Below are 18,352 nucleotides of genomic sequence, written 5' to 3' on the forward strand. Positions count from 1 at the left end.
TCTTGCGCTTTTCGAGAATTGGTCGATATGTAAAGAGTTGGTTAATACGAGTAATTAAACGTACACGCCTGAAACCGCTTTGGTATACGGCTTAAATCTCTCATGCAAGATGTTTGACAATATCTTGTATGGTCCTTCTTTTTGTGTAACGGGCATATTAAGCCTCAGCTCCATTCCTTAGGCACTTGCTCCTCAGGCCAAATTTTATAAAATATTTTTTGGATCACCTTGGTGATCTGCTCTCCACCGTGTTTAAAGAACTGCTGTGATACCATCGTTGCATGGGGATTTGTGGTTTTTTAGTTTTTTTTTATAGATATTTTTTATTCTCCTACCGAGGGGGTTCCACAAATTCCTCTTTTCTGTCTGACATTCCGAAAATTTATAACGTCTGGTAGGTTTATGTTCAGCATCCTTCTTAATCGAACAAATGATATTGTAATGGGTAATTAAACCACAGTTCGATTTACTTGCCATTTTATTTACTACTTGTACAATTATTTATTTCATTCTAAACTAAATTATATTTAACAGAAACCGGTTTTTTGTACACGTAAAAAAATTAGAGATAATTCGAATAAACAGTCGAAATCTATTGGGAGCAGGTAAGAATAAAGTTTTCTGGACGCCAGTACTCGACCAGTTTTTGCAGAATATGTTCATATTCAATGTCTGTTCATGTCTATTAATGTATAGTAAACTTTGACTTAATATAATTTTGTCTTATATGTGATTTTGACAATATGTTTTTTGTAGTCATCACCCTCGACCTAGTTCGGCTGGACATATAACACCTACACCTAGAAGTGTGACTCCCACCAATCTGCCCTCCCCTACAGGGACTACGAGCAGTGGTACAGACTACAGCGATTCAGTGCAGATGCATAAACGGCCCAGACTTACAGACTGGCCGTCGTAGAGCCAGTTGCTTTTATCACATATTCTCAACTTCGTAGGACACTAAGTGCCATAGTGATACACTATTGTGGATAATTTGACTATAGTGTTACTGTTTCAATTGCCAATTATCATCATTCATGTGATAAACTACGAGTCTTGTAGAGCAATTTATTATTAATATTGCTGAACTGAGAAAACTTTATAGTGAAAAGAATTTTTGTAGAGAGAATATAAGGTTTTTACAAGGATTAAGAGTGTGTGTATGTGTGGTGAATTTTAAACATCTGTAAAGTACATACTCTACTCTCGAGTCAACACAACACATGTACCACTATATAAGTAGGTACGATTTTTTTATTAATTATTCTTCAATTTTTTTAGTCATTTTCTAAGTCATCGAATCACTAGACTTGGAAATCAAATCTCATATTTGCGACCTTTTATAATCCGCTCATTGTATCATATTTATTAAGAATTCTTTCTCTTATAAAACTTATCACAAACTGATTGCTTTGTAGATATGTAACTTATACAACATGCCCATGCCTTACTCAAAAGAAGCCTAGTGGGAAAAACACCAACAATATTAAAAATTATTCTTACAGGAATTCGCAAATCACACGTATATATTAGTAGCGAAAGGATAGTCTTTGCTGACAAGTTAGAAACAAAAACATAACGTGTTTGTTGGGGTAGCAGCAATAAATAAACGATCACGACGTGTACTCGTTAAAATATTTATTCCATGCTTTCGGGTATGTACACACTCATCATCAGTGACAAAGTACATAAATAATAAATTAAAGTTAATATTAAAACAATATATATCTAAGTCGTTGTAGGTATACCATTAGTTAAAATATATATAAACAGAACTTTTTATTGATGACATTTATTTAAAATATAAAATTGGATTTAATTTTGTCCAAAAACACAGACACACTTAGTATGTCACTCATTTGTCAGTTGTGACAGGAAAGAGGATGTCAATGTATGTTCCAAGGTTAATGAGACCTTACCCTCATACAACTTCATCCAACACACTCATCGTATCAACGTCTTTCTGAACTGGGGTTTCAAAAGGTTTGTTATTATTGGCTAATGAGGCCAACAATAATCCTTTTCCAACTCACAGTTCATACTCCGAAAGATGACCATGCAAGTTGTATTTAATTTCATACTGAATTCAATCTAAAGTATTAACAACGACTTTTAAAAAAGCAATGAATATCCCCATTTAATTTACTAATGCAAAATCTAGTTTTCTCTTGCTATGAGAATGCACTGCAGACGATTAAATGTTTTCAGAAATGCTGGATTTTATAGTTTCGTTCGTAGATTGACGTCACCAAAGGAGTGTATCCGGTTCATAAAATTTGTTAAGACCAATACTAATATTAAACTATTTCTTAATACCAATACTAAATTATTGTTTAAATGATGATACACACTTGAAAGCTTGGAATATAGTTTTCATTGTTACATAAAATACATCAATAGAAAACTTTATAAAGCACATATTTTATATAAAATATCATAATTAAAATGAATTAAGAAATGAAATTAAATGAAAGAAAAATGACAATTAATGTTGTCCTCAATTCTGGAAATTAAATTAGTGAAAACAAATTAATTTTGCTTTGTAGCTATTATTGAAAAGTGTGTTGTCGATCATCGGTCATTTTCCCACTAGACTCCTTCCACAGGCGTGTGGCGTATCCTGTGTATTAATGATTATCTAAACTCTTATTATTTTATATTTTTAAAATATAAAATATATAATTAGAATTAATCACAATTTTAATTGAACATACGTTTATTTTAATGTTCTATTTCCACTTCAAATATAACTTATTTTCAATTAAAATGTGTTTAATTCGCATTAAATCCCGTAGATACCATAGAAATGTCAGAAGAAATTAGTCTCAGAACAATATTGAAAAGTATAGTTGAAAATAACACGCTGGCGTCAGTTTTCATACTAAGACAGTGTAAATAAGCACGCTTTATAACTTTTTAGATACTAACTTTTTGCTGATGTAGTAACATCACTATTTTATCCATACCTAATATCCAACTAAAGCTCTTTCAGTTTTAAAATTTCTTTATTTTTCCTAATTTATTGGTTAATTTTTCCGTTATTGGAGTTGTTGTAAGGTATTTGTAGATTTAATTTATCAGTTTATAAAGTCGTGATATATCAGAAAAGTTACATAATTTCTGTATGTTAAAATAAAAATAAATTTAGTTGAATTAAACTGTTGAGTTTAAATATCTAAATTTCAAAAACAAATGTACATACCACAAAAATTACAATTAAATTTAAATTTGACGAAAATAAAGGGAAAGAATTCTTCTGTTTGTTGATTCCTAATCATATTTTATTAACAGAACTCGTTTTGATTGTTAGTATTTTATAATTGTATGTAAAACACATACACAATTGGAATATGTATATTATATAAATATATTTTCACCATTTTAACCATACTCTATATAAGCAAGGCTACCTCTAGTGTTTAAAATGCAGCTTTGATAATTAATGTAGGGTGCAGTAATTATTGATGACGGTATGTTGCATATATGCTATATTATATTTAAGGCAACTGAAAGTGCCTTGTGATTTGATTTCCCGCCGGATGAACAGTCTTTTTTGGGTACTATATTCACTTTAAAACAATGACACCTTCCAAGATAGATGTATAGTACATGGCTGTTGCCTTAAAGATCGAGAAAAAGTCAAGTAAGTCTAACTGTCAAGAATGCATTTATCGCTAATTGTCAAAACAGTATTTTGGAGGTAATCTTTATAATTTAATTTGGGTATTGCATTTTTCTAAATTTTGTTGTTTTATGAAGCACACGATTTCCTAATTATCTGCTTTATTGGAAATTTTGGGCACATGCATCCATTATTTTCAAAATTAATATATTTTTTCATTATTTTGTTATGTCTAGGAACATTATAGTTTTTATTCTGATGACGTTTATAGTAGAAGTAACAAATAATAACAATAAAAATTTACAACTTTACAAATTATTTTTCTACCGAAATTGTTATAAAGTGGTCAAGATCAATAGCCAGTAAAATAGTATTTTTATAGAATATCGGCCATAAATTTGTCAATTTAATATACTACTCAAAAATAAAAAGAAAATGTCTTATTAATGGCATTTGACTTGAAATTATTATTGTATATATGTTGTTTATTCACTGCAAACCGTACGTACTATACTTGTTTTACGCAAGTATTTTCTTTTAAATATTTTAAGTGATTTTAATACAATGTTATTTTTACCACTACTTGGTAGCCTTGCAAAAATTAAAGCCAATGTTTCTCAATCTGAAGGAAACATATATCTATATATAGTGCCATTATTTTCATGTAATTATTAGTGTCTTTTTTATAAATGTTTCTAGAAAATATCATATTTAAAATGTACACTTGTTATATTAGTGAGGATGCAGCCACTAACAACTACAGAGTCAGTTAAAACAGCCTTAAAAGTAAAGAGATAGATACATTTTAAAGAATGCAACTGAAAATGATTATAGTTGAAAGTACGCCACTCCTTCCACATTTGCCTTAATATATTGTAATATAGCTAATCATATTGTCACAGAAAAACTCAGGTAGGTCGGCATATACTCCTTTAAGAAAAAAGGGACAACTCCAGTCACTTATATTGCTAATATGTATCACGTTGACTTCTATTTCTGACAGGGAATTGAAATTGTGGATGGTAAAATGATTTATACTTATTAGTGAGTATATCTCCTATATTTTTTATTACTTAGAGAAAATTTCGTATAGACCCATTGGCGTTACATCTTGATCTTTTTTCTGTCTGCAGTATTCAGTTTTTTCAAAATTTATACCAGTATTCATATTATAAAGTACTATAAAAAACTTGAATATTAACTAACAGATATATTAATTTCTGTGATATAACCATGCCTCGGTTTCCTCAAAACGCTCATCTATCTACTATATTTAATGGTGATTTACCACAATTATAATTGAAAATAAGTTTATTTTGATGTTTGAACATTTCTTTCGTTAAAAGTGCAGTGTATGTACTGCATTTTCTCTTTATTTAGGCCATTTTTTCTTTTAAAAACGTATCAGCCACATTATATAATTTTTGTGAAGGCAATATGGAGGCCGAAATATTGCCGAATAGAGCCCTAGATAGTAAAATACAGAGCGCAAGACCAAAAGAAAGGCCACGGAAAAGGTGGGAGGATGAAATGACAGCTGACTCGCAAAATTTGCTAGATGTGAGAACCTGGATAAGTTCGGTGCATAATTTGTTGGCTAAGGTTGGAAGTATAGTTTGGAGGTGTCGAAGTGTCGATTTGGGCTGTAGTGCCATTGCAAAAAGGCAATATTCGTTCTTATTTAGAAACAACACTGATTCCAGCGTTTCTAAAACAATGCTTGTCTTTGTATAGAACAATTATTTTTGGCCTTAAAATATGGTCTTGATGAAAGGCAATGTTTCTTCTAAACGCATCAATAACGTTATAGAACATAAAATATTGTCTTGATGATTGGCAATTTTTCTTGCAAGAGAATATTTTCTTAATGTGTCATATCCAATGTTAAGCGTAGGCAACTCCTCCGCATATAACTGTGTTGTATATAATTAAGTGTGTCCCATACATCCCAAGGAGCTGTACTAGATAGATTACTACTTTCGTGGTTTGTAAGGGCCTTCGAAACGGGGATCTTGGCAATATTTTTTGATGTTTTAGTGGATCATTCGGCACCAAACGCAGGTATACTCTACCTAAGCTGCGAAGGAAATACAACTGTTTATAATTTTTCGATGTTAGTAACGTATTAAATCATCGTATGCTGATGGGTTTTCCAGTTATAAGTATTTAGTTATAAAAAAATATGAGTTAGAAACTTTGTTTTCTTAAAGATTCCTTTTTCAATAGTTTTTGGACCTAATTCTTTTAAGATAGTGACAGACATCAAAAGTAAATTAGTTACTAAACTATGTAAAATATTACTGTCAAAATGGTGTATCTATCTGTTTAGTTTTTGAAGGCTGTTGTCTGAAACTGTATTGTACTATGCAGGACACTTTACTTGTTATATACCACTGTATTCGTTGTGTTGTATTGGTGCTTTCCCCATTCTAATAGAGCAGTAGAAATTGTACATTTGTAAACAAAAACCAAAGAACCTTTATATTTGTTGTTAAAGATGTTGAATATCGGTCTGCAATTATGCAACAAAGATATTGCAATTTAGCTGTGGTTAGTACAATATTACCTTCCTAGTGACTTTAATAAGCTTAATTTTTTTGTTTTTTAATTAATACATATTACCATTAAAATATATTAGGATATGTATAATTTTGCTAAATTTATGTTATTTATAGAAAAACTATACCTAAATCTCGGTTAATGTTATTATTTTTATAGCCTTTTGATTGAAGAAATGGGGACATTGTTGTCTTTTATGAAGAATTTTATTATCACACAGTGTTTGTTTAAAAGTCTTTCATATAAAATTACTTGGAAGCTAATGACTCCATTTTTATTATTTACGTTTTTAATTTACTGTTGTATTCTGTCTTCCAATTATTATCTGTATGGAAATGTTCTACACTTTAACTAAGTTCTTATTCACTATTGTGTTTGCTAACTTTGACCACTTAATTAGTAAAGTTACTGTGTAAACTTTGTCAATCAAAATATTCACTCACAGTACTCGATTACAAATTTCTTTATGTTTCTGGGAGAGATTCAAAATACATTTAAAGATTAATTTAGTAGAGTACTACTTCCAATTGTCCGAATTTGAAATACTACCTTTTCATTTTCCTCAGATTGATTAAACTGTAGAAATACTAGCATTATTTTATGTATACGTGAACACTGCTCCCACAGAGCTTCAGAAGCTGTCACTCCATTGTATTGTAAATAAGATTATAGCTTCCAATGATCACCCAATACATTTTAACCTCTGTGGAGTTTTGTTTCGTTCTATTTCCAAAAATATATCTGTAACTTTCACATTCTCTTGATACTTACTTTGTCAGTCCCTTCTTTGCTGCGCCGAATTTAGTCAATGGTGCCTTCGTTTGTGTAAAAGTATCGCTACCAGGTGTCAGCACTCGGTTTCGACCGCCTGGTAACCAGATACATGTAATAAGTTGTTATACCAAAAATTTTTTGGTGGAAAAGCTTTAATTTTTTCAAAATTGAAGTCTTTAGAAGCACCTGTATAAATCTAGTCGTTTCTCCACAAAATTATGACCATTACAGCTTTGAAAGCTGACGATAATATTATAAAAGTCAATACTTGATTATTGTTTTAAATATTGAAATAACTTAACTGGAAATTCGCCAATGCGCTAACAATTATTTTACAGCCCATTAACAGTAATAGTGCCTATAATTAGTCAATTTAGTTTTTTAGTTTTAAACAACAAAGTGTTCAAAATATAAAGAAATATAAGTAAGAATGTTATATCATAAAAGTGTTGAAAGGTTAATGTTATCTTTATTGTACAGTTTTACAAAAGTATATTCCATTTGTGCCAATTCGGTAGTTTTAAGGAATTTGAATTTTGTTAATATTTACATATATATGGTGTGAGTCTTCAGAAAACAAAAGAATTAAGCTTTTATCGATATGTCACTTCAGCACTTTCAAGAAATGCAAAACTAGATTTTCACAAACTCTTTTTTGTTATATTTACAGTCAAATGTACTATACCCACTGGCTGTTAACGTGGTGTGTCCCCTCTGACGGATAATATATTTCTTAGTTAATAAAATTAGGAAGTGTATGAAAACACATTACATTCAAACCATTTTAAAAACTAAACTTCGTGACAACATCAAAATAATTGACAACTTACGTTGTAAATGTATGTATTTCAGGATGACTTTGTTAATATTCCCTGTATACATGATATTATTAAGTAATGTTTGTTCTCCATTTACATTTTAGAGCATTCCTAAAGTAAAAAAGAATTTTTAAAATATTTTGCATAATATACTACTTATTACAAATATTGTATTGGGCATTTATTGATATCGAAATAGGTCTTAAATGATTGTGCATCCTAAAAGAATACCTGTACTGGTATAGTTTAATAAACAAGGTATAGTAGGATGTTGGAAAACATCCTTAAAGTTTTGAGGAACATCAGATGGAAGTATAGTAGAATCTCACAAACTCGGCCTAATGTGGACCTAAATACGGCCAAGTTAGAGAAACTGTCGAGTTATCGAGAATAATAGGTTTAAACATAAAAATGCTTGTGCAGATTAAAATGTGTTAATATTCATCAAATACACTACAGAAGATAGTAAATTTTAACTTACATCTATATAAACATTACAGTACTATGTACAACATACTGTATCATTATACAAAACAAAAAGTAAACAATGGAAAGAAGAACATAAAAAACATAGTAAAAAATCTCCTGTAGTCTATCTTCTGCAACGTAAAATATCTGTTTAACACTGAGGTTAGTCCAATCTCTGATATTCCTCAACCAAGATTCCTTCTTTTTCACAAGCCTTTTCTTCCCTCTACTTTTCCTTGCATGATGACATGTAGAAGAGAGTATTTATCGTTTCAAAGTATGTGGCCCAAATACGATGTTTTTCTTATTTATTTTAATTGTGTTCATAAGCTTTCTGTCATGTCCAATTCGTCTTAACAGTTCTTCGTTTGAGACTTTTGCAGTATGCTCTCCTGCGATGTGGGCCTGAAATTGGTGTGCCTTTTCCTCTACTTAGCGAAACCATAGGTACAGTGCCCCATTTACTTCATTAAATTCACTTTCTTTCATATTTTTTCTTTCTTTTAATGTTTCACTGCGAATTCGCTTATCACATTACCCTCCCATTTTTGATCTTTTCCTTTTTAAGTCACCGATTCTGCTCTGGCCGACCCCTAAATCCATAGTCACCTTGCTTACATTCTCTACTTGGTCCAGTCGTTTTAATGGACAAAACTTCTGTTCCGTTAATAAGTTGACTTAATACGCACGTTGTATAAGTATACGTCGTAATACGCACTGACTATGTAGTATGCAAGAAATCACTGTGACATGCATTATACACTGGCTTATATTAGACGTGTGACCGACTGGGAAATAACTGTCAAAGCAGGCATTCACCTTGAGTTGCACTGCGTAACGAGATTCGACCCTGCCTTTGTAGTGCAGTGTTACAAGCAATGGTTGTAAGCAAACACCCAAATCTACAAGCTAACATTCATAAAACCCAAATAGATGTCAATAAATTTAAATACCTTGGCTCATACCAACTCTTTCACTGGATAATAGGTATCGATTCGTGAAAACATATTCTATTCTCTTATATGGGACAGATTCATGGTCAATGAACTCTAGTACTATGCGAAGGTTAGAAGTGGTAGTTTAGTAATGTTTAGAAGACCCCTGAAAATACCATGGACAGATCATGTGACTAACGAGGCAGTATTGCGTAAAATGGGACATGACACAGAACTTCTTAACATTGTCAAGAAGCGTAAAACCAGTTATCCAGCACATGTGTACAGGGGAAGGAAGACAATTGAAGGAAGCAGGGGTCCAAGTAGGAGAAGATGTTTATGGTTGAAAGACATCAGAGAGTGGGCGGGTGTCGATTCTCAATACTTATTGAAAGCCGCACAGGATAGAGACAGATTTGTCAGAATTGTCGACATTCATAAATGAAGGGGGTACTCATAAGAAGAATTCGCTGTCATATGCTGCCGAGTTTGTGATACTCTACTGTCTTACCTATCTAATTTATTTAATGGGAATTTATCAAATATCAAAATAGTTGAAAACCATATGGGTAGTATTAGTCGCTAATTAAAATTAAGGATGATCGCTTCTGTCACTTAAATTGCTTATAAGCAAAAGATAATGTATGGTACACTTGTTTTACGAATTATGAAAATATTATCCGTGGGTCAATCACATCATGATATTCACTGTATGTACAGTACTGCTTCCCCCAAGGAACCTAGAGTGTTCATTGCTGTAGCCTTTCAATTTGTTTGTGATTTCAAAGAACTATTCTATATATTGACCTACACAAAGTAAATTATATAAATAAATATAAATGATAAAAATTTTATTATATACATATATATTTTACTACTGTTGTGTGCACAAACCTTGCACATAGTTTAAATTTTATTATAGACAATGAGTTGCATTATTACGTAGTTCTCTTAACAGCACATATACATTTCGTAAGTAATTTTGGAACGACTAGCTACATTAATCACGTTCATTGCTCTGTTTACCAATATTTTCTATTTGAATTGAACATCCTAACATCATAGGTTGACTAAACGTGGCATCACGACTTTGCTATACACATTTTATCTACTTTAGGTTTCATATTTGAAACATACTTTGCCACGTAATAAATTGATTGAAAACTGAAGTTACTATCGTCCGTCCAGGAAATTACTTGATGAGTAGTAGTATAAAATGTTATGGAATGTTCTACAAAATATTGTTCAATTCAATTTTTACCATAATTTTAGTCAAGCTAGGTATATCTTTAAATTCAAAAGACGACAAATGTAAACTAAAACTATCTTCCACTAAAGTCAGATCCAAATTGGGATTTTTTCGCTTTTTAGTAACTTATTTATGAGTCCTGATCAACGTTCTTAGTAGTTTGGTGGAAAAGGTAGACTATCGGTCGTGATGATCCATTGCTCAGTGAATTCATAGGAGGAAATCAACTGTCACGAAAAGAAATAATGTCATCTATTATATTTAATGTTAGTAAACCATAATATTAATTAAAAATACGTTAAAATAAACTTTATTTAACGTACCAAGTGCCATAATGGTTACAGAACCATAAAAAGAAGTCATATATAGTAAATTAAATACTAAATACATACTGAGTGAGACCTAAATCAAGCTTATAAATAATAAAATATATATTGGAATTTCTGTACATACGCATTAACTGCAGGAGCGAAGAATAAAAAATAAAACTCTCAGTAATAAGGATACAGTTCAAAGTTTGAACTGATTGTTTCACTGATTGTTCAAAGAATTGGAAATAAACTTTCTTCTGAAGAAAAAGCAACCCATATTCCTATTAAAATAGAGACAAAAGGACCAAAACCTTCCGCCATTTAATTTTGACCAGTCTACTTTTTACTTCACAGTACTGATCCTACACGTATGAATTTACCAGTGTACTATATTTAATGAGCATAAACCACATTTTAATTGAAAATTGTGGTTATTAGCATTAATTTAAAAGAACCATATGAATTTACGGGAACATTGAAAAGCACTCATAAATCAGTCATTCAAAAACAATTCAAACCGTTAAGAATCCATTATAGGAAATTAAAAACGTATCTACGGATAGTACCGATTTGTGCTAGTCAATAAAATAATATGAATATATCTATATACATGTGGGTTTTTTAATTTTGTAGTATTTTGTAAACAGGCAGTGAACGTGTTTATGTTTACTGAAAATAGGGATAGAAAATATTTGCTGAAAGGTGAACTACGAAACACGTGCAATATATTTTTAAATCGGGTTGTCGTTACCACTGACCCCCGGTACTGCCGTGAAGACGGATTGACCCTATCTCCACTAAAGTATTGTAGGATTGCCTTACTCACAGTGCCTCGACAGTATGTACGTATTTTTTGTGTAGTACATAATATAATGACTTATTTTAGTCGTTCATATCCAATTTTTGATATCGGCTGCGGTAATATCTGTCTCAAACTACACTCAAGCTATTTCCAAACTGGCAACTGTGTGATATGTCATGCGTTGATTTGGCATGACAGCGAGATGTCAATATTAGCACTAAATTATAAAAATTATTACATAGGAACAATTTTTGTACACTTTGCTTAAAATTTACGATACTTTTCTAACAGGTCTAATAGAAAACATCTACACTACTTCATTTTCTTTAATATTGAAATGATTTTTTCATTTTGAAATATTTTTAAGGATTTCACAAAGTATATAAAGGCGAAGATGGTCTAAATAAACCTTCTTATTAAAATTAATTGGATAAATTATTATGATGTGTCTTTTAGAGCACATGGAATCCTTTATATTTGTTTAAAAAATTTAAAACGTTATAGTTTGAAATGTGAAAACCTAAAACAAAGTACACCACTTTAAAATGCAAATATTCATCACAATACTGGCAAATATTTTAAGCTTTAAATTATACAAATAAAAACCGTTTTATATGTTACAAAGTATTTTACGAGACTTATTGAATAGCCTATTGTTTGCGAAAGAAAAGTTAAGCGTATATAAATTGGGACCAATATATGGATGTGATTTTTTTCGGAAGCCGTCTGTTTTAAACCGATCTTATTGGAGCCGATTGGTTTATTATACAAAGATTGATGTGATGATGACGATAGGCGAAAAGAAACAAAATTAAAATATGCCGACGGATTTCATTATGCAGAAAATGTAACAAAGGAGTTTTACAACCTATTAAGAATATCAGAGTTTACGAAACAATAGGACACAAGTATAGCTCATATTTAAACAACCAACATAAATCAAGAATTTCTGATCATTTTGAGACGGTCATCTAAAACCTATTCAGCATGTTAAATAATTCTCGTGAAACTACTTTTTAACATAAATATTAAATTCATTTGGGGAGGTTGTTGATCGATTAATATGTTTAGATATTAGCTACTGGATTTAATGGGAATTAAATTCTCATTTAATATAGTAGATGAGGAAAAAAGGAACCAACAAAACGGCACGGTTATATCACATATTAGTGTCATAATCGGAAATGTATTTTCTATATAAAACCAGCAAATACTTTGTTATATATATGGGCTTTGGATGTTTAGTTGTAAAAGTTTTATGAAAATTTCATTGCATGGAGCCCTATATTTTGAATAGTAAAAAAAATTATGTATTACCTTAAAAACGCACAGTTCGCGAATATCAGTATACGATATAGTGCGGTTTTTGTCTGTGGATTAGAAAATTATAACATATAAATCATCGCAAGGTGGCCATCTGTAGAAAATGGTTTGTAAATACATAGTGTTGAGATTTACAAAAATATGATAATACTTGATAATCTCACAGGTATCTAGCTGACAACTGAAAAACTAAGAGAGAAGAACGTATTAACAAGATGGACATCTTAGTATAGAGTATAGACCGTCCTCGAAAAAGATAGAGTGATACTTACGGAGAGACAGGTGTATAATTATTCATAAATATTAAAATAGGCAACTTGCCTAAAACCAAGAGAGAAGAAGATAAATGAAAGCCATTAATTATCATTTAGAAATGTTTTGTCAAATCTATATGGATAAATGTGATTGAATTAATAGAAAATACAGTATGAAAATACGCGTTTTTCTTGCAATATTCGCCCAATTTGCTGGGATGTTTTATTTTTGTTTCTCAGATATATCTTTACTGATTCGATATCATGAAAAAAGATAAAACTGTGCCACACAGAAAATTTTAAGTACTGTAGATATATTTTGATAGTTGTCACATAAATTAAGCACATTGTTTTCATATACAAACCATCAATGTTTATACGTAATATATATAATACTGTACAAACTGATTCTTCTGTGATAAGTAAAAGGTATGCAACACTTACAACTGCACAATCATGTGCGTTATCTACTTTGATATATTCTATATAAAGAGTTAAATTAACTGTATAAAACTATTACTAATTGTATAAATACGGAATTCGTTTTTTTTTTACAAAATCACAAACAAATATGACTTTCACGATACTCACTAATAACTGCTTTTTTGGATTTAACTGGTTATGAATGTAACAAAAAAATTAGATGCCACATCACAATAAAATCTCACAGTATAAGAAAAGCAGTAAATTTCCAATTTGTGCGCCAAAAGTTCAGCAAGCAAATCATTTAATAACTGTTATTGTTGTACTTTTGTGAGTATCGTGTAATAAATGTTCTATTCAACAGTTTTCTGTATTTTTTGGTGTTTTTGGTATTTTTATGAAACTGTGATTATAAATATTGGTGTACAATTGTGCAAATCAAAGTTTATAGCTATTTTAGGCTATAAGATATATACAGTAGTTTTATTGTAATACTCGATATTTTACAGAGGTTATTGAATTTTTATTACGTTTTGCTTCTATCCTTTTCGTTTTTATGTTATTTTTCTCTTCGTCATTTTTATAATATATTTTTCTTTATATAGAGTCTTTGGCAGAAGATCCATAGAGGAGTGACAATGTCTATAACAAAAGTTGTATAGCAAATCAGGCTTTGCAAGATAAAGATTTCTGAGTGAAAATCAATTGTGAACTGATTAATAATCTTAGATACGCTTACGATACTGTTATCTTGTGAAATAGTCTCCAGGACCTACAAGATTTACTGGATTACGTAAACATGACAGGAAGAGAATTGGGTGTAAAAATGAAGATTCAAAAAGAATAATGAAGGGCAACAAAGTCTATTTCCGAACGACATGTTTCGCTCCCAAAACCGTTTATCAGTATGCTAGTGATGATATGGATGAAAACAAAAGAAAAAAAAGTTTTCAAAAGACAATTTCTGAGGCAAATCTTTGGACCGATCACCGATGGAGTTGCGAACAGCACCAGATTACCTATTGGAGGGAGGAATTCAATGTCAATTTAGGCTGAAGAAGGTTGTTGGAAGAAGAAATAATTTCATTCATGAAAGTTTTTGAATAAGAGTTCAATATCTTAACTTGAAGGTTTGAATTTTTAACTGTAAAAACGTTTTTAAATCAGAATGACAAATAGCTGAATCGGCCATATAAAAATAATGGCAAACTGATTACAAAGAGTCTAGGACAGAGAATGCTAGAAAAGATTCATGTAAGAAGTTACATGTATACATGTGAATATTTGTATTTAGACAAAAAATAACAGCATGAAGAGCTAGGAAGGATTAGCGTGCTTTAGTATTTATAAATAAATCATTTCATTCTTTATTTTCAAACTGTAACGGTCTTTTTCTAAAATGTAACTCAATAATATTTTGTGAGGAGAAAGGAAAATAAATTTATAAAATTTATCGAGTATATACAATAAAAATACTTAACTCAATGTGCAATCAGTAACAACTAGAAAACTATCTATGAATCCCGCAGATTATATACCGAACAGTTATTCCCAGTTCTACTCGGTCTCGTCCTTGTAATGTGATGGTTACCAAAAACTACCCAATGATTGTATTTGTATTGACAGTATCTATTTGTTTTGTGATTTGTATTGTTGAAATTATGTGTGATATCTGCACTTAAATGTGTATATGTTTGCATGACGAGCAAATCTCCCGTTCGACGGAGGGTTCCTTTAGATTTACACAAAAGTTGACATTAATTATGAGTATAAAACTCGCCATTGTAAGAATCAGCTGGAAACGCATCAATAATTATAATCTAAAGCTCATCCAAACAATAAACCTTGTGAGTCGTCTCTACGTAAGTTTTGTACTTTTATGTTTGGTCCTTCTGATTTGGAGCACCAATATCCTTCCTTGTATCCTGCTTTACTCTATCTTTCTTTTCTTCATTACATTATCATCTTGGTTTTTCAAGTTAAACTATATTGCTGTTCGCATCATTTTAAACACAAAATTCTACAAAAGATTTTTCTACCGTGAGTACTTTCGTCACGAATTATTTTACGAAATATTTCTTCCATACGTTTACTGATCTGTTCTTCTCCTTCTCCCACCTCACCACAAAATGTGACTGGCGATCCCCCTTTCCAAAGCAATAGCAAGTGCTTCATCTAGTAGGTTTGGTCGTGCTAATTAAAAAGCTTTCCGTAATTCGCTCTCTCTCTCAAACCGTTAACAAACGTATCTACTGCTATTACTTCCAATATTTACCGGCAAGTTATTTCTTGTACTATAGATTCTACTTCGTAGTTAGGCTTTGTGTATTTATTATAGATGGTTATCTCTATAGCGTTTTCCAGTTAATTGCATAAGGTCTGATAAAATATTTCTTGGTCCTTAGGAATCGATAGTAAAATGTCGGTAGCATAACCTCACAAAGGCTCTAGTTATTTTAAATTTAAAAGAAGAAACTTGATAACAGAAGGTGTTTGCTGCTGATTCTTACTAATAAATCTTAAAACTGCACAAAGATGAGAGATAAGTGTGCTGATAAAATGTAGATGTTTACAAAGATCAATTTATATTTGATAAAATAGTAATTAGACCATAAGAATTTATTAAAGAATATCTAAAGATTATTTAAAGATGAGTGATATTCTGATATAGCAAAATAAAAATGTTTTTATAAAAAAATCTAAATATAAAGGGATCCTAAAACAACATTGTGCGGTAAACAAACACTTATGTTGACGCAAGGTAGAAGAATGCCATTTAACGGTAAAATTGAACTGATTAAACTTTGAAATTTAAAACTTTCAAAAAGTTCAGTGATCTTCCAAAATAAAATATTTGATGTTAATATGCTGTCAATCTCCGGGTAATTATGACTATACTTCTTCAATCTAAATGTGCTATAAGTATAGTGAGAAGGGAGATAAATAAGATAAGAATGTCAAGAAAACTTGGGTGGTTATTAGAAAGAAACATGAAAAGTTTATTATTTGAAACATGTTATTCACAGGGAGCAAAGAAATAGCGACAATAATTGTCGATATTATTAAGAAATTATTTCTTGACAGCAAAACGTATCACAAGGGTTTTAAGGAGTAATTTGGGAAAATTGTGAATACCCTTTCGTTTATTTATATTATTCAAACGAAAATAATTAGTGGTATCACTTTGGAAGAGATGACATATAAAATAATTGAGAAATGATGTGTAAACGTTTGCTTATAAAAAATTTGCTGCTTAATATTTTGTTTGATGGAGATAGATGTATGTAGTTTGAGATAGATTATGATTTGATATTTACAGGGTATTGCGCCATTTTACATCTTAGCTGGTTGGGCACCTACTTATTGGCCAGCTGACGATTACCGTTGCTTTGTGCCTTCTAATTATCCTCAAACCCCTTCCGTAACCTCTTTAATAGCTTTTGTGTCACTGCACTTAAGTACTATGATTGCTTCTTATATGTTAAACAATTGTGAATTAAAGCCTATCACTAAGAAAATTCAAATTCTTGAATGTGGTATAGTAATGTTTTAGTTGATGTCATTGGAATTTGTTTTTTATTGGAAATATTCTTGTCAGGATACTTTTAGTTATTTAATGTTAAGTCATTGAATTGAAGCCTCGATTTTAAATGGACGGTATAACCAGCTACATATGTATATATTTTGTTGTAACAAATCATCTTAATGTTAGCTGTATCATTTGCACACAAACATTTCATTTTACCCTACAAGTTCCGTCCATTTTTGACGAAGGCGTTTCTTAAATCGTGCAATATGAATCTATCATTTATTTATCTATGATGTATTTGAATTAAATCCAAATAAAACTGTTTGTTACATCATGCGTTTTATTTATATCTATTGATAATATTTAACATCCAATAATAGAGAAATTTGACAGTATTAAAATGAAAATATAACATATTACAATTAATGGTTCTGATCCTTCTGTAGTCGACGAGGCAAACATTCCCAGCTGAGACTGATACTTTGTCTTCTCGATCTTTGGATTTGAGTTTGTGCCTACTTGTGCATGTCTCATGATAGCTAATATACTTAATTTCGCGATAACATACTATATTATAGTGATTACGAATTCAAATAGAGACGGCAGGGCGTTTCTGTTCCTGACATGAGGCGAAATCATCTTACATACATCTAAACTACAGAAAGCTTTCCTGGAAGATTTATTTAGCACATTTCCCCTAGCGTAAAGAATAGAAAAAATGTTAAAAACAATTGTTTTTGTTCACGGCCATCAAAAGAGAATGGCACTTTCGTGACACTGCCACTTAAGACGAAAAATATGGAGACATGCCTTGTGTTGAATTTGTACACACTAGTGCATGTCTGATCCAACACACTTAAAATTGCGATAACGTGCTAGTATTTATGACAAGACCGATAGGGCGTTTCTGCTCTTGGGGCACAGAATGTGTATATTATAGGAACTGTTAATACATTTTTTACAAGATATAGATGGAGTGAAATAGTGAATAGTGAAATTCAAAAAGTTTTCAAATTATATAATTACACTGAGAAGTCAGATTTCTAAAGGGTCGACCTGGACGTGACTCTTAACGCGATGTATGTGTTAGGCACAATAGCCTAATAAAAAACTATTAAAAATAGAACTGTTAATACAAAGATTTAGGAATATTTTAAAATGCAGTCGACCTCAGAAAAGTACTCTTCCAACGGAAGTATAGAAAGACCAAATGCAAGGAAGCTATCAATAAGAGGAATGGAAAAGAAAAAATGTTACAGACTGGAAAAGAATAGGAAATGAAAAG

At 30.9% G+C, this 18,352-nt stretch overlaps 1 protein-coding gene across 6 annotated transcripts in view; it reads left to right on the forward strand.

The window, feature by feature from the left end:
• The window catches only part of Mef2 (myocyte enhancer factor 2), a 333,366-nt gene extending 315,968 nt beyond the window's left edge, over nucleotides 1–17,398 (forward strand). For all 6 annotated transcript variants that reach the window (XM_072546699.1, XM_072546696.1, XM_072546702.1 and 3 more), the window contains one exon: nucleotides 757–17,398. In XM_072546699.1, the coding sequence (XP_072402800.1) occupies nucleotides 757–919 (163 nt within the window). In that variant the 3' untranslated portion in view covers nucleotides 920–17,398. The remainder of the gene's footprint in view (nucleotides 1–756) is intronic.
• Nucleotides 17,399–18,352: the final 954 nt, after the last annotated feature.

Source organism: Diabrotica undecimpunctata, chromosome 10 (genome assembly GCF_040954645.1).
Source record: "Diabrotica undecimpunctata isolate CICGRU chromosome 10, icDiaUnde3, whole genome shotgun sequence".
NCBI lineage: Eukaryota > Metazoa > Arthropoda > Insecta > Coleoptera > Chrysomelidae > Diabrotica > Diabrotica undecimpunctata.